The sequence below is a fragment of the Natrix helvetica genome (assembly GCF_964273705.1).
Source record: "Natrix helvetica genome assembly, chromosome: 1".
In the NCBI taxonomy this organism is placed as follows: Eukaryota; Metazoa; Chordata; class Lepidosauria; order Squamata; family Natricidae; genus Natrix; species Natrix helvetica.
Genome location: NC_138548.1, coordinates 223,327,525 through 223,354,503, shown reverse-complemented (window position 1 = coordinate 223,354,503; position 26,979 = coordinate 223,327,525). Strand labels below are relative to the sequence as shown.

The following is a 26,979-nucleotide window of genomic DNA, read 5'->3' as shown; positions in this document are numbered from 1 at the left end:
TAAAGGAGACTAAAGGAAAAACTGAATAAAGGAGGAGTGAAAAACTAATAATCCAAAGTGATAGAACATGAAAATATTTCAGTCACACTTTGGTATGTTTTAAGGCACATTATACCTTAATCAATATATTGCATGTTGCCTTCTAGCTGGTGGAATATGGGCAAATGTATCTTGGCTTGCAGAGTAAGTTTTGGACCTCTACTAGCTTGCAAAGAACAATGTGAGCATGCTTTGGATAAAATTGGAATGGTCGTTGGCTCAAGCATTCATTTTCTGTTAATATTAAGTGAAAACTTATTTAAGGAGGAAAAATAGTAAAACACTCCTTTGTCTAACTCTTGTAGATAATCCAAAAGGATATCATAATTCAAAGTAGCTATGGCTAAGAGCAAATGTCTGTTAATTTTGTGATATAATATTAATATATAAAGAGAAACAAGTTGAATTCAGTAGAATGAGGCATTTCAGAAGTATGTGGTAAAACAATGATGGGGAATGAATTGATCAACCCAGAAGTAAATGAAAAGCCTTGAAAAGCCAAGTGACAGTGGCTTGGTTTAATGTATTTCCTTAGTCGTTTCCCCAAATGCACTTCAATACAGCACAAATATGCCCTGTGTTTTGCTTCAAGTGCCTTGAATATTGTGTAATTTTGTGCATAAAAGGTAAAGGGGTCTGATTCCAGGAGGCAGTGCTCACCTCAGTTTTCTGGTCATTGGCTAACATGACTATGCCGAGATGCATGGAATACTGTTACTTTCCCACTGAAGTGGTCCTATTTATCTACTTGTATTTGCATATTTTCAAACTGCATAGTCCAATCCATTTAATCTATGTCTAGCACCAATATCAGTTTTATATATAAAAACCTTCTGAACAAAAAACAACTTAAGAGACCCTCCAGGACCTGATGTCTACGAATCCTCCATTAGAAGAGATTATCATTAATAGCCTGTCAGGGCAATTTCAAATAACAAATCTTAGTCTTCCATTTGTTACCTAGAACTTTAGGGTTCATTATCAACCTTTTAAAAGGTGATATTAACATTTTTAACATTGCAGTCTTGGCCTCTTTTCTAACTTCAGAAAAACATGTTCTTTTTCTTCTTAGCCAGCTATTTTTTTTTGGTATGGTTACAGGAGAACTTGTCTTTTCAGCAATAAACAATAGTATATTCTCAAAGCAAGGACACACAAGTTTTAGAAAAGTACACTTTGAAAAAGGAAGACCTAATGCAATCCATAAATTTGCCACTTGTGGAATGTAATCTAGAATCAATGTTTTATTGTTCAAGTGTCACACATAATGCCTTTCATTCTTTTATTGCTTTCTTTCTGAACTATCAAGTATGCTGAACGTATAGTTTCTTCCTGTACCTTATCCAAACATTTGACTCTCAATAAATGCTTTTTGCTTTGTCTTACTGTTTCCTAGTTTTAGGTAGTAAAGAAGCACTTATGCAACATTAAATGTTTTATCTCTAAAATTCTGGTATCAAGTTCTTATCAGCTTCACACCGAACTCGGGAGTGCCAGAATTTAGTGGCAACATATGGTTTAACGTTTTTGCCTGTAATACCATTCAAGCAACGAGTATGTGTTTTGCATCCAAAGGATCGTGATTTGCATGGGAGTCGTTCCCTTTAGCTAGTCTTTAATTGGAAACATACTTGGGGTGGGATGGGGGAGAACGTGGAACGAAATGAGTCCCTCTTATATGGGGACCCTACTATATTTGCTCCTGATAATAGACCGGCAATATTTTCTTCTGTCCCTCTCCTAAGATGGTCGTGACGAATTTAAGTCACTCATTGCTGTATCATGAACATGGCATGTGCAGTTTTTATATTTAAGTTATTAAATGTTTTATTTATGTATTAAATTTATTTGCCGCCCATCTCGTCACAAGGTTTCTCTGCGTCCCCCATTACTTCGGATGGTAAGCAGGCAGAGTCTGCCAGTCAGCATGAGAGTAGCTAAAGGGGCCCGCATGGTGATGGGGAGGGCCCGGAGTCGCCCGGTTCAGCCAGCGGTTATTTCAGTGACCGCTTGGAAAGCATGTCCCCACCTTCCCCCATTCGGTGGCCATGCGTGCCTCCATTTGCCGCAGGGAAGCGCCTTAGCCAGGGGCTCGCCGAGAGGAGAACCGTGGCTCTCTGGCCGCCTGTCACCTGACCCTTAGCGGCCCTTGCCTGAGGGAGAACGCGCGCGAAGCCGGCCGCCATTTTGCTCCCTGGACGGACGATGAGACGCAACTTCTGTCCCGCCGCCTTTTCCTTTTGGGCTTCGCTTGTGCTGTTTAGGGAAGCCGCGCCCAAGGCCCTGCCCTCCCTGAATCTTTCCGACGGTGAGCCCCGTCCTCGCAGGCCGTCGTGCTCGCCCGTTGATCGCCAACGTGCTGCTTAGGACGGGGCAACCTAACAGATCGAGGTTGAGGGGTGGGGGGGATGGAGCAGTCACCGGAGCTCGCGCGAATCCTTGGCTGAGGGCGCGCAAGGGACAAGGCCGTGGTCGGAAACGTCTGCTCGGCAGGGGGGTTTGCGAGCGCTGCCGAAAAGGAGGCGTCCCCGGGGTACGCTATTGCCATTTACGCGACAGTGGCGCCTCGCGAAAGGCCCATCGACGATTGCATAAATAGGGGCGAAAGTGGGGGTTGCCTCAGGCCTTTGCTCTCGGTAACTACTCCGCGAGGATGTCTGCGCAAAGTTGCCTTCCGACAATGCGGGGGTCTCGTTCCCTACGACCTTTATTGACGATACAGCAATTTGGTTGCGGGCATGTGAACCTCTCCCTCTTCTTTACTTTTGAAATGAACGAAGGAAATAACACCCTGGCGTACATAGCTACCGTTTCAACAATTGTCGATACGTTTCATTGAGATTCCTTCCCAGCTGTTTTCGCAATTACTTTATCTCACGGCCCGTAAATCTGTTGTCGCTCCTGTAGGAAATTCTGAGAAGCCTATTTGACCACATTCAATTTGTTAAGTTTTCAAGCTCGAAGGACCGGATTCATAATTGCTTTGGACCTATCTCTTATCAACATTACATTACAGCTGTTTTTATTATGGAAGAAGTATTGTTGCTAGTATTGTAGGTTTGACTTTTCACATTAATTGGAGATGTTGAAATCAGCTTGGGTTGGGAGTAGGAATTGTAAATAAAAGGGCTGTTACAACTTTTACCTGCTGTCTAATATATAAAGGCAGAATATAAATAAATACAAATACTCTTATGAGAACCTAGTAAGTATTTCAGATTGGAGAAATATCTGCAGTTTTCTTGGCAATATTTTTCAGAAATGGTTTGCCATTACCTCCTTATTAGGACTGAGAGAAAGTGACTGGCCAAGGCCACCCAGCTGATATAGTGCTCAAGATGGACTAGAATTCAGTCTCCCAGTTTGTAGCTTGATGCCTTAACTGCCATTCCATTGCTGCTAGATACTATTTGCAACCAAAATAAAAATATGTAGACCAGTATAGTGTTGAACTAGGAAGATTTGGAATCAAAACTTCACTGATTTACCAATTTCACTGGATAACTGCAATTTTTTCAGCCTAACAATTTTTTTTTGTAAAGATATTACAAGGGAAGGGGGAACTCGTATCAATTACTCTATTCTGATATCATGAGATTAAACTCAATTATTTTCAGTTTGTTTTACTGAGGCATCAATTGTGAACTGTGAGTTTAGAATTAGGCATTTAAACATCTGCAGATGGTTTGGATTACAGCTTCAAATCTCTTTACTGCTAATCCCATTGACTGGAGCAGATCAAAGTATTAGCCAAATTGACTTGAATTTACTGCTGCTTCAATTCAAATGATTAAGTTGGACAACTCTTCTAATAATAAAAGCTAGTGGTATTTCAGACTCATTAATCTAGCAGTATCTGGTCCAATAACAGCAAATATTTCCTTCCGGATAAGTTTTAAAAAGGCTCTTTGGTTATTACTTTATGTATGTTTCAAATTTTGGTGTTGATTTTTGAACTATTTTAGAATAACTGAAAATTAACAATCGAACTACATTTTGATTTCCAGGATGTGGAGCAAGGCCTGCAATAGTTAACATAACAGCAGAGACTCAGTCTTTAGGTGGACATGTTGCTCAGCTTGGAGCATGGCCATGGCAAGTTAGTCTTCAGATTTATCGTGTTCCATCAGGTCGATTTCGGCATGTATGTGGCGGATCGTTAATTGATAACAACTCGGTATTGACAGTAGCACGTTGCATTAAGAAATGGGTGTATGTATCTTTAATTTCTAAATCTTTTTCTGTACAGTTTGAAGATTTTAAATAAGTGATTGAATTTTGGAATTGCATGTGCAAGCAGAGATTCAGAAAGTGTTTTAGTATATTTCCAGCCTTTACAACACTTGTTCAAATCTTTTTATCAAACTAGATAAAATCAAATTAGATGAAACTAGATAGTATAGGGGTGCTTCAGCAGGGGGTTGGACTACAAGCCTTCCAAGGTCCCTTCCAACTCTGTTATTCTGTTAGATTCAGCAGTTTTTAACCCATGCAGAACATATTTTAGGAGAGGACAACAGCTAAAGAATTCCTTTATCTCTTTTCCTTGATAGTTAAAATGCTGTTCATCTGTTTGTCACTTGGCAGAAAAGTAAGCTAGGATAAAATTTCTGTTAGGGTTTGCTTTCAAGATTAATTCAAAGCTTTCCACGGGTTCTAGCTGTGGTTAGAATGCAGTATTGCAGGCTATCTCTGCCACAGCCTTGAGTTTGATCCTGACCACCTCAACGTTAACTCAGCCTTCCATCTTTCTGTGGTTGGTAAATGGGGAAACGTTGGGGCAATATAATGATGTAAACAGCTCAGATAAATATAGGCAGAATAAGCGTTCTAAGAGCTATTGCTATTAATCAACAGGGATTAATAAAGTTGTGGAAAGGGGGATTTGAATTTTGGTGGAGCCCAATTTATAAAGACAGGTAGGATGACCCATTACAGAATGAGAGCTCCCTCTCCTTCATGGCGTGTTTTTCCCCACACTTGCTAGCACTTAACTAAACTATTTACATATGGATTTAGCTTTCTTCTGAAGGAGCCTTAAACTGGTGATTAAAAGTAGTCTGATAAATAAATTACAAGCAAGAAAATAGGTTGTGGGGTGGGCATGGGAGTCCCCATTTATATGATACCTACACTGTGTGTGTTGTCTCTTAATTGGGCTAATCCCATTTTCAAAGCCAAGTTCCCAAAGAAAAACTGTTATGGCTTGTTTCCTGTTTAAGAACTGTTTTAAAACCAGAACTGAGGATGCTTTTGTTGTTATAAAGTTTTTTATTTTTTCCATTTTCATAACATATAATCTCACATGTATACATAGCCAAGATCATATTGTAATGTTTACATCAATTCATCTTGCCATCAATTCCCAAAGACAATTATTGGCTCTTCTACTCTTTGTACACCATATTTGTATCTTACCCATCACTTTCTTCCCCTTTTCTCCTCCCCCACCCTATCTCCTTTCTTCCCTCTGTCATCCTTCCCTTCTCTACTTGCCTTCCTCTCCCCTTTCCACTCCTCATTTCTCTCCTCCTCTTCCCCCCTCTTGCCCTCTCTTCTATCCCTCACTTCTTCCCTTACCTCTCTCCTCTATTTCCCACTCTTTCTCTCATTTACTTGGTGTATTTCAGCTTCTGAGCAAGCTCCATTTTATGTTGATGGTATTTATAATTCCTTTTCAATATACATATTTAATTTTAACATGTATTCTCCTTTAAAAAAAAAAGGACAAAAAACTATACATATATAGTCATTGTACTTTTAAAACCCTCCCCCCCCCTCCCCAGCCTAATTTTGGCCGAGATGTAGACCTGGTTACAATTCCCAGCTATTCTCATCATTATCTTTATATAATTATACATCCTTACATGCCCCCCGTTAGTGATTCTGTCTTTAAATCTCAATAGTTTCCCATTGTAGGTGTATTTCATGTTCCCTCTCCATTTTCCATATCTTAGTTTAATTACCCTTGATTGTCTATAAGTGGCAATCCTCACTGTTCAATGATCATTACAATTCCCTTAATCTATTATATAGAATAACTGGTAAACATCTAACTTTATTCATCATCTTAAAAATTCTATATATGTCCATATTTCATATATTTTAACCCATGTTTAGTTTTCCTTCTATTGTCATATTCAGTCAATTCACAACTCAGTTTAATTATCATATATAAAAGTGTATCTCTGCTTTACAACCTCCCCATATCAGTATCATATTTATCCATATTCCATATATTTGTTTATCTTTCCATTATTATATTCAACCAATTAGCAACTCCATTTTATTGTCATATTTAGGAATACCCTTATTTTATCTTTATATTTTCCTATATAAAAGTTTCTAGTTTTCTGATTTTTTCCTGGTAAGTCTTTTGTCCCACTTCACCGTTCCTCTCTTCTCCCTTTGTTTTGACACATCCACTCTCTTCAATTTTCACCAGGCCACCATCAAAAGGATATTTTATATTTCTCTATGTTGGGGCAAAACCTCCTACTTCAATTTTCCTTATACCACCAACAACCTCAACCTCTTTTGTCTGCTTTTTATTTCCTTTTATTGGGATACCTCCTCTTTTTATAGTTTTCCCTATATCACTGCCAAGACTAATGGAGTTTTTTTGTCTGCTTTTTATTTCCCTCCATTTCTACCCTTTCGTTGTCTTGCCCTTCTTTGAATTCTTTAGATATCTGCTTCTCTGGGTTCAGAATTCTATTTAGGCTTGATTTTAATGATTTATGCATATTTTTATAATTTCACATAGTTCTTCAAATTCCCAGCTTTCCATGATGTCCAGTTCCAAAGTTACAGTTAGTTATACAGTTCTTATTTCAGAGTTCTGATCCACCTTAAAATTATCTACTTCAGCTGCTGTGGGGAAGAGTGATGGGAGCCATCTTGGTCTTTTGTTCTTCCTTAATGTCTAGTTCTAAAATTGCAGTTAGTTATACAACTAACTACCTACGTATTTAATTATTTAACTGTTTTGTATGTATTTTATAACGTATTTTAGTGACTGTACACCGCCCCGAGTCCCTTCCGGGAGAGGGGGCGGTCTATAAATATGAATAATAAATAAATAAAATAAATAAGTCTTATTTTGAGTCCACCTTAAATTTAATTCAACTACTGTGAGACCGGAAGAGAAGCCGGGGCCATCTTAATCTTTTGCAGCGGGGAAAAAAAAGGGTGAAAGGGGGGGAACCCTTGTGTTTCCCAGTTCTTGACTCTGTAATTATTCTTTCGCCTGTCAACTTCCGCCTCCAGTCAACCACAGCTGCTCAAACATATCAATTGGAACAAATTTGCAAATAGCCAGATTTGGATATGTTTCTCTTTTGCCTCCTGCTTTCCCAAATTCTGATTTATGGCAGTTCGTTAATTAAAATTTCCTGCACAGTCAAGGTTAGATTTTCAGTTACCAGTGAGAAGAAGTGTTTTTCTTTTTACCTTGCTTTTTTGGAGTTGCTTCAAAGCAAAGTAAATCCTTCGGAATGTTTGGTTTCTATTTCAAATCCCAAACCGAGTTTAGAGTTTATATTTGAATGGGTTTGTCACTTCTCTGCTTTCTCCTTTTCTGTCCGAATTTGTTTCAAGCAAAATAGATTTTTTTGGGGGTGGGTGGGTTCAACCCTCCATTTTCCTTTCTTTCTTTTGGAGAAAATCCCAATCTAACCATCAATATTATTTATGCTTTCAAGATTTCTTTGCCTTTACCAGGCTTGATTTATGGCTGTGGGTTTGATAAATTTTCTTACCAGTCTTCCTCACCCTCCTGTTCATTTGCTTAGATGGGAAGACAGCATCTTGTCAGCCATATTGCAGGCTGCCGCCCCCACTCCGATTCATAAAGCAAATCTCCGACCTGTGAGGGACCTGTTGCCTCGCTCTGGGTCTGGTGAGACACTGCCCTTCTTCATCTCCCCTCCAGGGGGGTTCTGATCCAAAAAAGGGTCAGCAGAGTTAGTTTGTCAGGCAAGGTCATGTGAGGCTCTTCAGAGTTTACATTCAGCTAGAACTTCCTGTCGAATCCCAGAACTGAGGATGCTTTGAATCAGCTTCAGATTTGAGTTGGAGATGAGATGAAGGCAAAATCATAAGGCATGACAAAAAAAACCCCAGTGTAAAGTTCATTCTCTGATTAAGTGCAAGTGAGGAAAGGCCTTGAGTCAGTGGGAGTACAGGTGATTGCAAAGATTATTTCTGCTCCTTTAAGGTAGAGACAAATTTTATATCTGGAAACTTGGAATTTTTTGATCTTTGTTACTGACTTCAGTAGAAGAATAGAACTTTGCTGTTCCTGAACTACTGAAGGAGTCTGAGGTCTTAAATTCTTTAGGAAATTATTTTGCTTTCTTTCCTATGCCTTATTTTTAAACAGCAACTTTAAAGGAAGTATAACAAGAGGAAAATCTGTCTTTGGAATGTTTGGCTTTCAGACCATGATAATTAAATCCACATCTTCATATATTTAATTATTGCCGGGATAAAAATGTTACCTTAAGCATTATTTTTCCCCCAATCTATCTGGGGAAGCAAGAGGTTTCCAAGCACCATTACCTAATTTTCCACTCTTTTAGGAATAATGCAATCATTGAATTGTAAACTGCCCAGAATCATTTATTAATATGGGTGGCTATAAAATCATATGAATAAATAGAAATGAATCAACCAATTATATTAGCTGTGACTTGTATTACCAAAATAGCATCCTGCTTGTGTTTTACAAGTGGTCCTCACTTAAGAACCACTGATGCAGCACCATTCCAACGTAGGAACGGAACAAGTGATAGTCAATGACTGGTCTTCATATTTATGATAGTCACAGTATCCTCACGGTCATGTGATGGTGATCCAGACACTCAGTGACTGATTTAAAGTTATGAGGAGAACTTTACAATTCAGTGACGTAAGTATCTATTCATTTTTGGCTATCACAAAGCTGTGGCTGTTGAAAAGATAGGTAGCATGCATCTTGCCATAATGCATCAGGCTAAAGATAATCTAAATTCTTTAACACTCATATTAGATATCACCATTCACAAAAGCAAAAGGAAGAATTTTAAGAGCTCCAATTACTTCACTATTTTTTTTGTAAAGACTATTATAGAGGTGAAACTCGAAAAATTAGAATATCGTGCAAAAGTTCATTTATTTCAGTAATGCAACTTAAAAGGTGAAACTAATATATGAGATAAGACGCAAAGCAAGATAGTTCAAGCCGTGATTTGTCATAATTGTGATTATGGCTTACAGCTCATGAAAACCCCAAATCCACCACCTCAGAAAATTAGAATATTACATGCATAAAGCTCGTCTGCGGAAGGAAGCATGAAGTGCTCCAAAATCTCCTGGTAGACGGCTGCGTTGACCCTGGTCTTAATGAAGCACAGTAGTTCACTGTTGCTCAGTGGTCCAAAGTCCTCTTTTCTGATGAGAGCAACTTTTGCCAAAAGCGCCAAAAACTGGTTCAATGACGGTGGGATTACTGTGCTTGATTGGCCTCTCCATTCTTCCTCCATACTCTGGGTCCTTGGTTTCCAAATGAGATGCAAAATTTGCTCTCATCAGAAAAGAGGTCTTTGGACCACTGTGCTTCATTAAGACCAAGGTCAACGCAGCCATCTACCAGGAGATTTTGGAGGACTTCATGCTTCCTTCCGCAGACGAGCTTTATGGGGATGCTGACTTCATTTTCCAGCTGCCCACACTGCCAAAAGCACCAAAACCTGGTTCAATGACTGTTGGATTACTCTGCTTGATTGGCCAGCAAACTCGCCTGACCTGAACCCCATAGAGAATCTATGGGACATTGCCAAGAGAAAGATGAGAGACATGAGACCGAACAATGCAGAAGAGCTGAAGGCCGCTATTGAAACATCCTGGTCTTCCATAACACCTCAGCAGTGCCACAGGTTGATAGCTTCCATGCCACGCCGCATTGAGGCAGTAATTGCTGCAAAAGGGGCCCAAACCAAGTACTGAGTACATATGCATGCTTATACTTTTCAGAGGTCCGATATTGTTCTATGTACATGCCTTGTTTTATTGATTGCATGTAATATTCTAATTTTCTGAGATGGTGATTTGGGGTTTTCATGAGCTGTACACCATAATCATCACAATTATGACAAATCACAGCTTGAACTATCTTGCTTTGCATGTAATGAGTCTTATCTCATATATTAGCTTCACCTTTTAAGTTGCATTACTGAAATAAATGAACTTTTGCACAATATTCTAATTTTTCGAGTTTCACCTGTATACCTATGCCCACACAAACAGCAACAGCAAACTTTATAGAAGGAGAGAAAAAAACACAATATTTATCCTATGAAGTATATTATGACAGAGTCCCACTTAGGAGCAGGAGGTCCCTTTGTAAGTCCTTCCTTCTCATTTGAATAAAAGATGTACATATTTTTTTTGTTAGATAAACTGCTTTTTTTTATAAGACCGGAGGAGCCAAGACATTTCCTAGGACAATATTACTTCTGCTGCTTTAAAATGTACCAAATAATTGACTAAATTATACTTAGAAAGAGATAAAATATGTCTGTGAAAAGTTTAAAATTCGTCATCATGTGACTCAGCTGCTCATTGATTTCAGAATTGCTAAGCATTGAAACATTTTAAAGTTTTAGCCATTAAAATGGCATTGATGAAAAGGTCAATTTTTAGATTTTTCAGATAAAGTAGTGTCTAATAGATATGGAAGTAGAAAAAAGCATTCTATCTTCTTGAATTATGCTTTTTAGGAGATCCGGTTTTTTTGTCTGAACTACCCTTTTTTCTAGTAAAAAAAACACTGGATATATTGTAACTATTCAATGAAGGGTGAACTACCATCAAGTACAAAGTTACTAATTGGACCGGATGATTGCATAATTTTGCAGCTGTGCATAATAATGGCTAAACCAGCATGGCTGCATAAAGAACTCTGACAAATTGAAAGACAAAAAGGATAAGTATAAAAAGTGGAAAGGGGGGCACATAACTAAGGCAGACTATCACCAAATAACAGAGCCTATAAAGATGAAGTGAGGAAAGCTAAGCTCACAATGAAGAAAGCCTTGCGAATTAGAACTACAGTGCTACAGATTTTAAGATTGCATAATTCTAAAATTATATAAAGCAGCCTCTGACCCTCATTAATTCTACAAACAATTTTATTGTCCTAGAAATCCAGAATATTGGAGAGTTGTGATTGGCTTACATCGTCTTTACAAACCTCATCCTCATACTATAAGTCGTCGGGTGAAAAGTATCATTGTCCATTCTGGTTTCAAGTGGGACAGCTATGAAAATGACATTGCAATGTTTAAACTTGTGAAGCTCGTTGAGTACAATAAATACATTCAGCCTATCTGCTTACCTCAGGATTCTCATCTAGTGACTGATAAGAATCTATGTTACATAAGTGGATGGGAAAACATAAAGAAAAAAGGTAATTATTTAATCTCTCTGCGGATAACATTTCATGAATTCAGAAAACTTTCATATTTTAATTCAAGTAATTTAACAGAGAATAGGGTTTGGCAGCATTTAATGGGTTGGGAGCTATGCTTCCTTTCAGCCTACAAGAAAGCCTGTGATGCCATCACTAGGAAGGTTTGGGCTGATTCTTAGTCCTTCAAGGCAGTTCAGAGGTGCATATGGGAGCAGGAGACCAGTAGGAAACAAATTACTCCTACTGCTAACATTAAAATCCCTGAATCTCCATCCCTGTCTGTCTGCATTATTAATATAACTTTCAGCCTTAGCCTATACATAAAACTAAATTAAATTTCATTGTCTGCTGAATTACTTCATATTATAGATGTTAAGCAACTTTTTTTTTTTTTTTTGCAAATTGATATGAGTGATTTCATATTAGGGCTATGAAATGTTATGGAGTAAAAATTATAGGCTAGGAAAGAAAACCCAGGAGAATGAATAATTTTCATATAATCTACATTAAATCATATGTATTTAATCATATTCCTTTCCATTATATTAAATATTTAGTGACAAGTTCTGGAAATGCTTTTGTGCCTGCATCTTTTTCAGGCATATTTGTTTGAAATAAATTGCTCCAGCGAACATGAGCCTCACTATTTTGTTCTGGTTTCCTGATATAATCAACATAAAGAAATTATCACACATCCCATATAATCAGCTGATCAGATCAATCTGTTGTTTTCTAGGTAAAGAGAAGAATAGTAGTCTTCTGGGGGGGGGGATGGCTAATTGAAAACAGGCAGAGAGCTGGTGACTGCAATGGAATGAAGAGCTGGTGATGGGACCAGCTGTTCAGGTTTCCTCTCTGAACAAGAGCACTTGGAAATGTCCACATATGCTCCAGACAATTGATTCTCACACTGAGACCACCAGCCAATGATCTCCAGCAGGTTTAAAACTTTGGGAGATGAGGGCTTTTCATCTTTGCCCAAACTGGCACTTTTTCAAAAGACACCGGATTTTCTTTCTTAATCACTTTTGGAAATTGCTTATTAGCTCTTTTTTGAATACTAAGAACCTAAAGAAAGGCAAGTTTTACTACACTGAAGTGAGTTTCCTTCAATCCTTAGCAGAAGAAGATTTAAACACAAATATAAGTAGTTAAAAAACTTTTGGGTAATAACCTGCAAAAGGATGATTAGAATGTGGATTTTGAGAAGTTATAAAGGGATTAAGGGTTCCAAATTGTTTTGAAATAATTAAACTAATTTTAAGAATGCTTCCCATGGGAAAATGACCATTGGCTTACCTGAAGGGTCCTTTTCTGTACACCGCGGGAGAGTCCAAGCAATGGATTAATTCAGTCTGCTTGCCCTTAGGACTGAGGAACTATTTTTTCTTTAGCCACACCTCCTCCTGGTGTGATCAATCCCCCAGAATTCTTAGAAGGAGTCAGTTTGTGCGGACGGAGCGAAGCGTCCAAGATGATGTACTGTTGACACGAAGAACCCAAATCCCGGCCTTGAGAGCCAGGGTGGGTTGGACTCTCCCGCGGTGTACAGAAAAGGACCCTTCAGGTAAGCCAATGGTCATTTTCCTGTACACCGCTTGGAGAGTCCAAGCAATGGGACATACCCAAGTTATTGTCCATCTGGGTGGGCAGAAGGCGGCTCCCGGGATTCGGTCTCTGACACAACCGTCTGGAGCACACGCCTGCCGAAGGACGCCTCAGCTGAGGCGAAAATGTCCAATTTATAGTGTCGCACAAAAGGAGAAGGAGAGGACCACGTAGCGGCCCTGCAGATGTCCAGGATTGAGGCCTGGGTGGCCCAGGCCGCCGAGGTAGCAGCACTCCGTGTGGAGTGTGCGGTGATGCCGCGCGGAATGGCTTTGGATTGGCTTTCATAGGCTGTCGCAATGCAGGCACGAAGCCGCCTGCCAATCGTGGAGGAAGAGACCTTCTTCCCTAGGGAACCAGGCTGGAAGGAGAGGAAGAGAGCCTCTGACTTCCTGAACTCCGCAGTGCGAGCGATGTAAACCTTCAGAGCCCTCCTGACATCAAGATTGTGCCAGGAACGCTCTCTGGGATGCGACGGATGAGGACAGAAATTTGGCAACACAATGTCTTGCGCTCTATGGAACCATGAATTTACTTTGGGGGTAAAGGTCGGGTCCAGCCTCAAAATGACCCTGTCAGGGTGGATGACGCACAAGTCCTGGCGAACAGACAGAGCCGCCAGTTCCGAAATCCGGCGGGCGGATGTGATGGCAATCAAGAAGGCCGTCTTCAGCGTCAGGAATCGAAGAGAAGTAGTGCGTAGAGGCTCGAATGGAGGGCCGGAGAGGGCCCGTAGGACCACGGACAGCTGCCAAGTGGGGTAGCGATGAACGGTGGGAGGGCGAAGGTTAGAGGCGCCCTTGAGGAAGAGTCTCACCTTCGGGATTTTGCTGAGAGGCAAAAGAAGGTAGCCCGACCAGACGGTGGACAAGGCCGCCACTTGGCGTCGAAGGGTGTTCGGGGCCAGGCCCTTGTTGAGTCCCGCTTGAAGAAAGGACTCTGGAAACAGGCGCGGTCGTAGGCTCGATGAGCAGCTCCTCACACCACTTTGCGAATGCGGCCCAAGACGCATCATAAATTCTGGTGGTTGAAGGGCGTCTCGCCGCCTGAATGGTGTTCACTACCTCCTCTGACAGGCCTTCGCCTTTCAGTTGGTCCCCCTCAAGTGCCAGACGGCCAACTGGAGCCACTGGGGCTCTGGGTGAACCACGGCCCCCTGGCTGAGGGAGATCTGGTCCGGAGGGATGCGCCATGGAGGAGACACCGACAGGTGGACAAGGTCGGCGAACCACGACCTGCGGGGCCAGTGTGGGGCCACGAGGAGAACTTCCGCTCCCTCTGCGATGACTTTGGAAATGAATTGAGGAAGGAGAGGCAGGGGCGGGAAGGCATACAGTAGCTCGCGGGGCCACTTGCAACGCAGTGCATCTGTCCCCTCCGCCCCCGGGGTGAAGAACCGGGAGTAGAAGCGGTCGAGCTGCTTGTTGTCCCTGGACGCGAACAGGTCTACGGTCGGATTTCCGAATCTGTTGGACATCTGGTGGAACAGGCGAGGGTCCAGTTTCCACTCCGCAGGATCTATGGTTGTCCTGCTCAACCAGTCTGCCTGTGTGTTGTCCACTCCGGAGATGTGGTCGGAGCGGAGAGATTCCAGGTGGCGCTCCGCCCAGCGGCCCAGGGACTCCGCCTCTCTCATCAGTGCTCTGGATCTGGTGCCACCCTGGCGGTTGATGTGGGCCTTGGTGGCCACATTGTCCGTCATCAGAAGCACATGTTGACGATGGATGGACCGGCTGAAATGGCGCAGGGCCAGGCGAGCAGCTCTCAGTTCCAGTAGGTTGATGCTGTAACTGGTTTCCACTTGGGACCACTTGCCCTGGACAACCAGGGAACCCATGTGGGCTCCCCAGCCGGAGAGGCTGGCGTCTGTGGTGATGATTAACCTCTCGGGCTCCTTGAATAGGTGGCCCTTGAGGATGGCCGGAGACACCCACCAGCGGAGAGACCTCTTCACTTCCGGCGGAACTCGAATCGGTCTGGGAGAGTTGCTCCTGGATGCCCTCTGGTGCGGTAGCAGCAGCCACTGAAGAGCCCTGGAATGCAGGCGGGCCCACGGCACGATGCAAATGCAGGAGATCATTTTTCCCAACAGCTGCGACAGAAGGACCACTGGAGCCTGCCTCAAGCTCATCACCTTGTGGGTCATGGACCTTAGACCGTCCAACCTGTCTTGGGAGAGGAAAACCCTGCACAAGTTGGTATCTATCACCGCCCCCAGGTGTACAAGTCTGTTTGTTGGAGTGAGATGGCTCTTCTCTATGTTTAGAGTGAAGCCGTGATTTCTGAGGGATCTCATAGTGGTTTGGAGATCCCGCAGGGCCTGCTGCCTGGACGACGACTGGATAAGGATGTCGTCCAGGTAGCACTGGAGCCTTATGGGCCTGCGTCTTAGCTGGGCCGCCACTACCGCCAGAACTTTGGTAAACGTCCGAGGAGCGGACGAGAGGCCGAACGGGAGAGCTTTGTACTGGAAGTGGCGACCTGCATAATAAAAGCGCAGGAACTTCCTGTGCTGTGGACGGATGGGAATGTGGAGGTATGCCTCTTTGAGATCTATAGATGTGAGGAGATCTTCCTGTCGAATCCCCGCCAGGATGGTCTGCAGTGACTGCATCTTGAACCTCCGGTAGGCGATGTGCCTGTTGAGGTTTTTGAGGTCCAAGATGGCTCTCCACCCCCCCGAGTTCTTTGGCACCAGGAAGAGGATGGAGTAAAACCCCCTCCCCTCTTCGCCCTGGGGAACGGGTTCCACGGCCCTGATGTCTAGGAGATGTCTGACTTCCTGGTCCATACGCTCCCTCTTTTGAGGGCAGGATGGGACAGGGCACCGGATGAAGGTCCGGGGGGGAGGGACAGGAACTCCAGGGAGAGGCCTTCCCTGACTATCTGCAGAACCCAACCATCCTCGGTTGTCTGGGCCCAATGGGAGGCAAACAGCTGGAGCCGACCCCCGATGGGCGCCGAGCTCGGGCAGTCACTTTGACTTACGGAACGGCCTGTTGGAGGCCCCACCGCGGTTATACTTGCGGAAGCCGAACTGCTGCCTGCCTCTGTCCCGAAAGGGCGCCCTGTCCTGGGACCTGTCGCCCTGCTGACCGAAGGACCTATTGGAGGGAGAGAAGGAAGAGGCAGAGGTGGAAGGCTCGGAGGCACGAAAGGACTGCCTCCTGGAATAGGGAGCGGTCTTACGTTCCTGCTTCTTGTTTAGAGAAGGGAGGATCTTCCTCTTGTCCTTGGACTCGATGAGGAGAGGATCCAGGGACTCGCCAAATAATTTGGACCCCTTGAAGGGGGCGGAAGCCAGCTTCCACTTGTTTTTCTGGTCCGCTTGCCAATGGCGGAGCCAGATCAACCGGCGAGAAGTGATATTAGAGCCGAGTGCCCTGGAGGCGAACTTAGTGGCGTTCAGGGAAGCGTCAGCGGCGTATTGGGAAGCCGCGATTATTTTAGACACGTCCTGGTGGAGGCAGACGTCTCCCGCCGGGAGCTTGGTTAGGAGCTCGCGTAGCCAGATCACAGAAGCCCTATTGAAAAAGGAGGCGGATGAAGAGGCCCTAATAGCCCAGGCAGCCGCCAGGTGGGTCTTGTGGCATGCCTTTTCCGCCTTCTTGTCCTCCGCCTTAAGGCCTTCCAGGAGGTCGGCCGGTAGGGAGGAGTTAGAAGTGAGTGCAGCGATGGGCGGGTCGACAGTGGGAAGGGCCAGAAGGTCCTCCAGCACTGGCTCCATAGTATAAAGCTTCCTATCTACCCCACTGGGAGAGGACTCCGTGGGTGGTTGAGCCCACTGGCGCTGGATTAGGTCGAGAAACAGCCCCGGAACCAGCTCCTGTTGGGGTGCTGGGACATCAAACATGACCGCATTGGGATTAGCCGGAGTGGCATCCGCCGCCGGCGCGGCCGGCTTGGGCTTGATCCCCACCCTGGTGGCAGCCTTGACCTTGTGGAGGACAGATTTGAAAAGGCTGGGCTTGAACAGACCCGCAAAGGCGGGCGCTTCAGGGGGGAGGTCCTCGTCGTCCGAGAGACCTAGCACCTCCGGGTCAGGGTCCTCAATGGCAGAGGCCTCGCTGACCACCGAGGATTCCAGGGAAGGATGGCGAGCACGCTTGCTTGGAGGGGGAGCTGCCTGATCGGGTTTGGGACCCCTTGGGGCCACTGCAGTGGGATTCTTAAATTTCATGGCCTCCGTGATGCCCTTGGCAATGGCACGGGCCATCAGTTCCTGCATGCGGGGAGATAATTCCTCTGAGTCAGAATCAGGATCCAAACCCTCCTCTAGGGGGGGTGAAGCCTCACCCTGCATATCATCTATGCTAGCATCCCCAGGGGGAGGGGCCTGCTCACAGGCCCAAGAGGGTGCCCGGGAAACCGGCTCTGCAAATGACCTATTTGGGGATAGGTCCTGGGACTCCACCTCCTCGGCGAGGACCATCTGGAGATCTTCCCGGGAGGGAGGGATTCCTGAGTGGGACTGCTCCCTGTCTGCCTGGCATCTGGCCTTCTCAAACTGCTTGTCAAGGGCCCGCTGGCGCCTTTCAGCATCCTTGGCCTCAGCCACGGAAGGGGTTCTGGAACGCTGTTTCCCAGAACTACCCCCACCACTTGCCCGCACCCCCACTCCCCGATGAGGAGGAACCCTTGCTAGGGGCCTGAGAGAGGCTCGGCCTAGTATCTTGGGAATCGGGGGGACTAGGCAGGTCCATAGTCAATGACCACACAAGATGGAGCAAGGCTATGACAAGGCAGAAGTTAGAGAGAGAGACTGGTTGCTGCAAGGGGAACAAAACAAAAAGATTTGTCAAAATTGCTACATGCACAGTAATTGAGTCAATACGTATGAAATATCCCATGCTTAATACCAGTCAGAGGCCCAGGGGTAGGATTGGGGCCTGCACCGAGGCGCAAGGCTCCGCAGGAGAAGCAGGGAGGAGAATGACTAGAAAAATGCTTTGGCCTGCGCTTACTTAGGCCTCCTCCCTGAGCCGGTATAATGACTGTTGGTATGGCCCAGGAACCAGCACCGCTCGCAAAAATAGGCAAAAGGATGGAGGTGGTGATCCCAGCCTGAGAAACCCTTGCTAGGCCCTGCCACCTCCAGCGGTCTCCTGATAACGAGGCTGATGCAAAATGGCGGCCATGGCTGGGCGCGCTTTTTTTGCGCCTAAAATGGCCACCGCAACAGCGTGGGGCTAAGGGAGAGCGAGGAGCGAACGCGCCTCGAATGGCGACGATCGCTCACTCCTCCCTGCGGCAGAGGTCCTCTAGCAGGCCGGGGAACGAAAAAACTTCGTCTAAAATAACAAACGAGGGGCCTGGGAACGTAGGAACCTTGCCGCTGCAGCCGCGCCGTTTTAAACGACAAGCGGCAGGCCTCCGAAGCCGTCCCATAAGGATCGGCTGAGGGGCACCCCCCACCACCTTCCAGCTTACCTCCTGGCCTTCAAATGTAAATTCTGCTGGAGAAAAAAGCAGCGATGAGGAGAAAAACGTCTCACGAAGTTGGGGAAATGTTAGGAAAGAGAAATAAAACGCAAATAGAGAGTCCAAGCCAAAAAAAGGATTAATTCAGCTCAGAGCTCTAGCTAATTACGTCCAAACGGGCTGACTGAGGAAGAATTCTGGGGGATTGATCACACCAGGAGGAGGTGTGGCTAAAGGAAAAATAGTTCCTCAATCCTAAGGGCAAGCAGACTGAATTAACCCATTGCTTGGACTCTCCAAGCGGTGTACAGGAAAATGTGTTGCTTTTGTATGCATGCATGCATATAATAAGATGTGATTGTGAAGGTTGGACACTAGGGGGAACCAGAAGGAACTAAAGGACAAGAACACTTACCATAATTTGAATGGAACAAAATACTTTAATACTGGGTTTATTGAAGGATGAATCCAGAAGTTGATTTTAAAAGTGCCTGCCACTACAGATAGACCTTGACTTATGACCACAATTGAACCCCAAAACACCTTTGCAATTAAATGAATTTTGCCCCATTTTACAATTTTTGCCACAGGCAAATCACTGCAGTTATTAAATGAATCATGCTGTTGTTAAATGATTCTGACTTTCCCCATTGACTTTGCTTGTCAAATGCTGGCTGGGAAGGTCCCAAATGATGTTCAGATGACCCTGGAACTGTGCAACTGTCATAAATACATGCCATTTGCCAAGCACCCAAATTTTGATCATGTGACCATGGGGATGTTGCAATAGTCATAAGTCTGAAAACTGGTCATAAGTTCACTTTTTCAGTACCATTGTAACTTCAAATGGTCACTAAATGAATTGTTGTAAATCAAGGACTACCTATATAGTGTTTGGAAAATGGTATAGAAGAGGAGACATTTTATTGGCTATAAGTGAGATTGATTTGAAAGTGAATTTAAAAATCATTGGCTATAAGAATGGTATGGAAGGAGATGCTATACTGTATGTACAAATTAAATTGACTGCTATACAAATTAACAAACCAAAAGAGAGACCTGGATAACTTTTCTATATTGGATTTACAAAAGAAACTTATTAAAGAATTTTATGAAAAGGAATAAAGAAAAAATGAGGCAAAGGGAAGGAATATAAAGTTAATTTATTTGATCAAGGTTAAAAATGGACTTTTGCTCATCAGAACTCAGTGATGAGACTTTAAAGATTTGATGATAGATAACATGAGATATGGGGAGAAGAAACTTTGTTGAATTTTACAGGAAAATGGTAAGTTACTAAAATAGTTCATTCGCTTGAAGGGGAAGTAATTTCTATATTTTTCTTTTTTTAGCTATACTATTTTTTCCATTTTCTATTTTTTTATCTTTTTTACCTTTCTATTTTTGTTTTTCTAGTTTGTATTAGTTCTTATCTTTTTAATAGTAACATTCGGTAACATTAACAGTAAGAGTAACCTGTAGTTGGTGAGATGTACTTTGATTTTGCCAAGGGACCATTTTTTCTAGATTGGGAGAAGCCATCTTCAGTCTCCACATCAGTATTTTAAATACTGTAGGCCAGTGTTGGCGAACTTTTTCGGCACCAAATGCCAAAATGCGTGCACCAGAAGTGCAGCTGCCCGGTGCACATGTAAGCGCCTGGAAAATGATCTTCCAGTTTCCGGTGCATGCATGCACACCAACCAGCTGGTTTTCGTACATGCATGCTTGCCAGAAACAGGAAGACCAGATGGGCAGTGCGCACTGAAAACAGGAAGAGCAGCCGCCAGGTGTGCGCATGCGCGTCAGCGGCTGCTCTTCCGGTTTCCGGCATTCCCATACGTATGAAGACCAGCTGGCCGGTGCACCGGAACCTGGAAAAGCAACATGCGACAGCTCACATGGCTGGAGTGATGGCTCTATGTTCCACTTCCAGCACGTGTGCCATATGTTCACCATCATGGCTATAGGCTATAGTTGTTTTTGGATTCAAATTAGGGCACTAGTTAACATAAGTCCAGAGGTAACATAGTTAAAGATGTAAATGTGATATTGAGATTGCATTCCTAAAATATAAAATTCAATATTTTGAAGGGCTTTGACATTATCAAGCCTGTTTCTTGGAAAAGAAACAAAATTTATGTAGATGGAATTAAACTAACACTCTTGCTGTTAAGGAACAGAGTCAAGATTAAAAACATGATTTTTATTATAATAGTATAAGTTAATACTGTATTTAGAGAAATAAAATAGAGTATAAAGAGTAAAAAAATAAAGGAAAAGGAAAAAAGGAAAGACAAAATATGTAAAAAAAGTGGCTTTATCACAGGTATAAACAAACTTTATCACAGGTATAAACAAATTTATGGATTCTTCACCTTCATTAAGATTACAATTAATCAACATATTTCTTTCTTTTACTTCTAACAGTCTTAATCTTAAGATTAAGATTGTCTTAAGATTTGATTTTTCTTCAATTCTTTTTTATCTCATCACAAAGAAATCTTTAGGTCTTTTACATACTTGTTTTTTAAATCTAGTAAGGAAAAATATTTAGATCACTTTTTGGTTCGTCATTTGTATTTGTATAATCAATTTTTTTGTATAACCAGTGAGAAATCATTTTCCAAGCTATTCTTTTGGCCTGTCATTTGTAAATCCACTTTCAGTATCATCTCTAACTTGTTAGATACAATTTATTTTGCATTTCTTCAATTTCATTTTTTAAAACATAGTCTAACCATAGAGGCAGATGCCATGACTGACATTACTGATATTGTGGCTATTATTCTTCAAAAGTCTTCGTTAATATTTTGAATATTATGTTTTGCATCATTTTAAATGACACAAAATGTAGGCTTGTGGTTTCTACCTAGAATCTTTAGTTCCCTCTAGTGCCCAATTTTAAAAACATAAAATTACTTATCATTACAGCTTGCAAAACTAGAAAATACCTATTTCCCATGGTCTGTTTGTTCTTTATAATTAATTCCAAAATCTTACTTTTTCTATATTTCCAATTTATCTGCCCCCTTGTTCATTTATAATTTTCTGAGATGAATCTTATTTAGTTTTTGCTGTTTATTACAAATTCTTTAAATTTTTAAACTTATACGATTAAAATTTTCTTTTGTTTAGGATTGAAGCAAATTCACCAGGTGTTTTCAAATTTATCAATCCAAAGGTCTCTAATTTAGTTTACTTTATTGTCATTGCACATCATACAATGAAATTAAATGCCATCTTCAGTGTAGATTATAACTATAATAATAAAAACACATAAACACATCCTTCACATGTTATATAATTGAAACTGAAATGTCACTCTAATATCTTAAAAGTAATTAAAAAACAATTTTTGAAAGAGAATAGAAAATGAGGTTAGTAGTGTCCTTTAAAAGGTGCTGACCACAGTTGCAAGCAAGATGGCTATTCCTGCCATCTTCCATTGGTCACACCTGCAAAATATGAGGAGCACTTGTCTGGAATATATGGGTAATCTCCTATCTTCTCCTTCACAAAGAAGACAGAAGCAGGTCTGCTCACCAGTTCATCAATGTTTGCCATAGTTGTCAATTCTGCTTCTGCAAAAATGTCCTCAGTCAACCATTCTTTGCTTGGAAGCCAAATTTTATTTTTATTTTTCTAAAAATGAGATTATCGTGTTTTTATAATATTTAAAATATATTGCTGAATTTAGGATAAAATAATCTTGTATTGAAACTACCTGGATCTTTTCAATAATTTTTTTTATTACTACTTTATATTTCATTTTTTAATGGCTACAATGTAGGGGGTTCTATAGTAAAAATGGGATGGGTGAAAAAATGCCCATTTTTGTCATCTAATAATTTGAAGTCTTAGGACATTATGCTTAGAAAATAGCACTGGATCTAAAACTGCCAATATTCTGTATTTTTCACAAGGCTTGTCTTACTACAAAATTAGCAAAGAAATCTGTAGCATTTAAAGATTTGTGAGACGTGTACCCCAGGGGGACAGTGCCAGGGACCTCATAGCACCAGAAATCTCAAAACTTTGCCAAGAGACTCAAGCCAGCCCTTCCCCCTTTAAGAAAACCAAGAAGGACCAGCTGAAAGAAAAACACAGAGCAGACCTGCTACAGAGCTGACAATAGAAATACTTAAGTATTAAGGAAAATGAAGTAAAATAAATGTAAATAGTGATAATTACCCTCTGGTAGTAGCCTTTGACCTTTTTGTAATGCACATTGCCTAGTATTCAGTGAGGTAAGCTCTTTGAACACTTATTCCATAATAGACAATTTTTTTACTGCTCTTTTAGAAACACTTTTGCAAAGAATGCTGAACATATTTTGTGTTTTCTTTACAGGCAAAATTCAAACTGTATTACAAGAAGCTCGAGTAATTACTATTCCACTATATGCCTGCAATAAATATGAACAGTATAAAGAAATATTAGCAACTGATATGATTTGTGCTGCCTCACCAACAAATAGCTGTGTGGTAAAATAAAAATATTTTTATAAGTTTTAAGTGTATAATGTAGTGTGTCATTTGGTATTTTGCAGTGCCTTAAATTGAATAATGAGTAAATAAATTAAAAGAATTTGTGAATTCATGTATTTTTTTAAAGAACTTTTTTTTAATAATGAACATCTAAGTAATTTGTTCTTTAGCCCTCGACTAATGACCGCAATTGAGCCCAAAATTTCTAATGCTGTGAGACATTTGTTAAGTGAATATTGCCCCATTTTACAACCTTTCCACATTTGTTAAGTGAATCACTGCAGTTCATAACACAGTTGTTAAGTGTATCTGACTTCCCCCTTCACTTTGCTTGTCAGATAATGCAACTGTTGTAAATGAGTGAGTTGGCAAGCATCTAAATGTTGATCATGGGGATGCTGCATTGGTTGAAAGTGTGAAAAACAGTATAAGCCACTTTTTTCAGTGCTGCTTCAACTGAATGGTCACTAAACAAACTGCTGTAAGTGGAGGACTCAACTCTCAGCCTTGAATTGGCTTTGTATTGAACACAGATGGCATCAAATGCTCCTATTATAGTCTAGATTCAACTGACTGTTTTAAAACTTATTGGTAACTTTTTGTATTCATATAAAATTAAAAGTTTTAAAGTATTGAATGGCAAAAGAACTTCTGACATGAACATTTTGTATTTTCATGGATTTTTCTATCTACTTTTTAATGATTCTTTGAAGTGTGTGTGTAGGATTTTCAATTTTTCTGTACATATTTTTTTCTTAAGCACCTTTTTACAGCCCCTATATTGTTTTTAACATGGTTTTCATAAGTTTTGTAGTCTATGCTAAATGTGTAATATGCCAACAAAATTGTGTTGATATTTTGAAATTGAATAAATAATTGAATTTTTTTAAAATCTATTTTTTGTTAGCCGAAGGCCTGTGTAAATAACACACTATCTGAACCAAGCAGAAGATTCCTATATAGTAGTTCAGAACTTCAGAATAACATGAACATTTTACTTTTTCCATGTTTTCATATTCCAGGAAGATAATGGTGGACCTTTGATGTGCTATTTCCCAAGTGTATCCAAATACTATCTGATAGGCATCACCAGTTTTGCCAGTGGCTGTAATCAAGATTATTATCCAGGACTCTATACACGTACAATTAGTTACAGAAAATGGATAGATTTTCATCTTCATGATAAAACTACAACCACAGTGAACATCCAGAGTATTCTAGTTCTTTTAATTATGGAATGGATAATCTTTCACCTTCTATAAGTAGACACATTCTTAGGTGGAGTATTCAACATTTCTGCTTGTTTATTTAAACTATCTCAACTAATTGAATTTATAATCTATGACTTTACAATACCCAATAGCATTTAATTTATATTTCATTTGTAATTTTAGTTAACAGATCACATTATTAAATATTTCTGTATTGTTGTATTAAATGTCTAAAATTTTGAAATGCTGTATGATATAAATTAACGGATGTTATCTTTTGGCATAAATCAGCGATGGCTAACTTTTTTCGCACGGCTGCCCAATGCACACACCAATGGGTACCTTAAATGTATTCCACAGATTGGAAGGAAGTACCATATTTTTCAGAGTATAAAACGCACTGGAGTATAAGACACACCAAGGTTTTGCAAACTTTTTAAAAAGTAGGTAGATAGATAGAGGGGGAGAGAGGGAGAGAAAGAGAGAGAAATACAGTAGATAGGGAGAGAGAGTGTAGGTAGGTAGAGGGATAGAGAGAGAGAGGTAGGGAGAGAGAGTAGGTAGGTAGGTAGGTAGGTAGGTAGGTAGGTAGGTAAATAGAGGGGGAGAGAGAGGGAGAAATACAGTAGATAGGTAGGGGGAGAGAGGGTAGGTAGGTAGAGGGATAGACAGAGAGAGAAATACAGTAGATAGGGAGAGAGAGTAGGTAGGTAGATAGATAGAGGGAGAGAGAGAGAGAGAAATACAGTAGGTAGGTAGGTAGATGTTTCCAGATGTATTTATCCATGTGCTAGAGAAGGAAATCGCTGACAATCTGTAGCACCTAAGACTGTTTCTGCTGGCACAGCACTTGATCAATCTAATTCTCAATCAGGTAAAGAGCTTTCCAGGGGGGGGGGGTGTTGCATTCTGCAAACCTCCCAAAAATGGCCCGTTTTTCACACAAATGGCCCCATCCCCCCCCCAAAAAAGGCATAAATAGCCCGGAGAGGGGCTTGCAATGCTCCTGGGGAGGTGCCCCCCCAAACGAGCAAAAATCATATACCATATTTTTCAGAGTATAAGATGCACCAGAGTATAAGACGCACCAAGGTTTTGAAGAGGCAATTTTTTAAAAAAAGTAGGTAGGCAGAGAGAGAGAGAGAGTACATAGGGAGAGAGAGAGAAAGTAGGTAGGTAGATAGAGGGGGAAGAGAAATACAGTAGGTAGGTAGGTAGAGGGAGGGAGAGAGAGAAATACAGTAGGTAAGTAGGGAGAGAGAGTAGGTAGGTAGGTAGGTAGATGTTTCCAGGTGTATTTATCCATGTGCTAGAGAAGGAAATCACTGACAATTTGCAGCACCTAAGACTTTGTTTCTGCTGGCACAGCACTTGATCAATTTAATTCTCATCAATCACTCTAACTAAAGAGCTTTCCGAAAGGGGGGGGGAGTTTTTGCACTCTGAAAACCTCCCCAAAACAGCCCGTTTTTTGTCAAGAAAATTGCATACATAGCCTTATGGAGGCTTATAGAGTGCTCCTGGGGGCTGGGGGGGGTTGAGCAAAAAACAGCCTGTTTTTCACTCATTTCTGCCCTCCCCAGCCCCCAGGAGCTCTCTGAAAGCCTCCTACAAACTATGCTTGGCCATTTTGGTGAAAGGGGCAGAGTTTTGGGAGGCAAAAATGCTGTATTCAGTATATAAGACGCACCCAGATTTTCAACTTCTTTTTTGAGGGAAAAAGATGCGTCTTATACTCCGAAAAATACAGTAAATAAATAACAAAACAGAACATTAGTTGCTGTGAGTCCAATGATTTCTTCATTGCTAACAGTTTTCAAGCAATCAAAACAATGCCTGCTGTATATACCTGAACTTCAGATAAAGTACACAGAAATAACTGAGATCAAAGAGTTCAGCAAAGATGCGGCTATGGGCTGGTTATTGAACAGATCGCAAACTGTTCTTGTGCCAGTTCTATGTTCATCTAAAATTGAAGAAGAAAGCTAGTGGTTTCCACAATAGTCAGTTTTGATTGAGCATACCTTCCATTTTCCGGCACAACGCCAAAAATAATTTAAAATCCTAAACCTTCATGAAAGGGAGCCAGTGAAATGAAATTTTTAAAAGTTAAGGATGACTGTGAAGAGCGACTTCCAAAGACAGATAAACAAAAGTAAGCAAACAGGATGTCAGAACATTGGAGACTGCCAAGAAGAAAAGGCAAAGCCATGAAAAAAATATATCAAAATTTCAGAGAGTTGTTATAAGACAAGGAGTAGTAATACAACTACTACTTATAAATATGTTTATAAATATGTTGAAGATAAAAAAATCACTCGACAAAAAAGGAAAGTCTTACAAAAGCCTCCAGAAAATTCCAATCTCAAATTGATATGCTAAATGAAACTAATAGGCAGTAAGTCCTAATTCAAGAAAATTCTGTACCAGAATTTTATTGAATTAGAACAATATCCAAGATAGACTATATCCACTAAGAACTTCTAGAACTAGAAGACTAAGATGCCACTTGAACATTAGTGAAGCTTCATCATATCCATCTTCTCTAGCTTTCTGCCCTCTGAACACTTGGCTTACAATTCCCATCACTCTCATGGGGCAGGCCTGATTAAAGACCAGCTCAGGGAAGGAAAACCAGTTTCGCTGCCTTGAAGGGAGATGTAAAGAGCAGATTTCTCCATGTTTTCTGTACGCTGGCTATGTCTGGCAACTATGGAAAGTAAGTGTGTGTGTGTAAATATGTGTAGATATAGATCTA

General features: G+C 41.6%; 1 protein-coding gene across 1 annotated transcript; it reads left to right on the top strand.

The window, feature by feature from the left end:
- The first annotated feature begins 2,143 nt into the window (after positions 1-2,143).
- Positions 2,144-24,489, top strand: LOC309385296 (transmembrane protease serine 12-like). Its single transcript, XM_081939591.1, has 5 exons — positions 2,144-2,347; positions 4,047-4,251; positions 11,223-11,488; positions 22,874-23,007; positions 24,033-24,489. The coding sequence occupies exons 1-5, from the start codon at positions 2,245-2,247 to the stop codon at positions 24,270-24,272; spliced, it is 948 nt and encodes a 315-aa protein (XP_081795717.1). The 5' UTR covers positions 2,144-2,244; the 3' UTR covers positions 24,273-24,489.
- Positions 24,490-26,979: the final 2,490 nt, after the last annotated feature.

What these genes read in the sequence shown, in the direction of transcription:
- LOC309385296 (XM_081939591.1), top strand. Translation starts at nt 2,245, where the DNA reads ATGAGACGCAACTTCTGTCCCGCCGCCTTTTCCTTTTGGGCTTCGCTT. An exon ending in CGTTGCATTAAGAAATGGGT is followed by an intron (nt 4,252 to 11,222) that starts GTATGTATCTTT and finishes TTATTGTCCTAG; the next exon opens with AAATCCAGAATATTGGAGAG. An exon ending in CACCAACAAATAGCTGTGTG is followed by an intron (nt 23,008 to 24,032) that starts GTAAAATAAAAA and finishes TTCATATTCCAG; the next exon opens with GAAGATAATGGTGGACCTTT.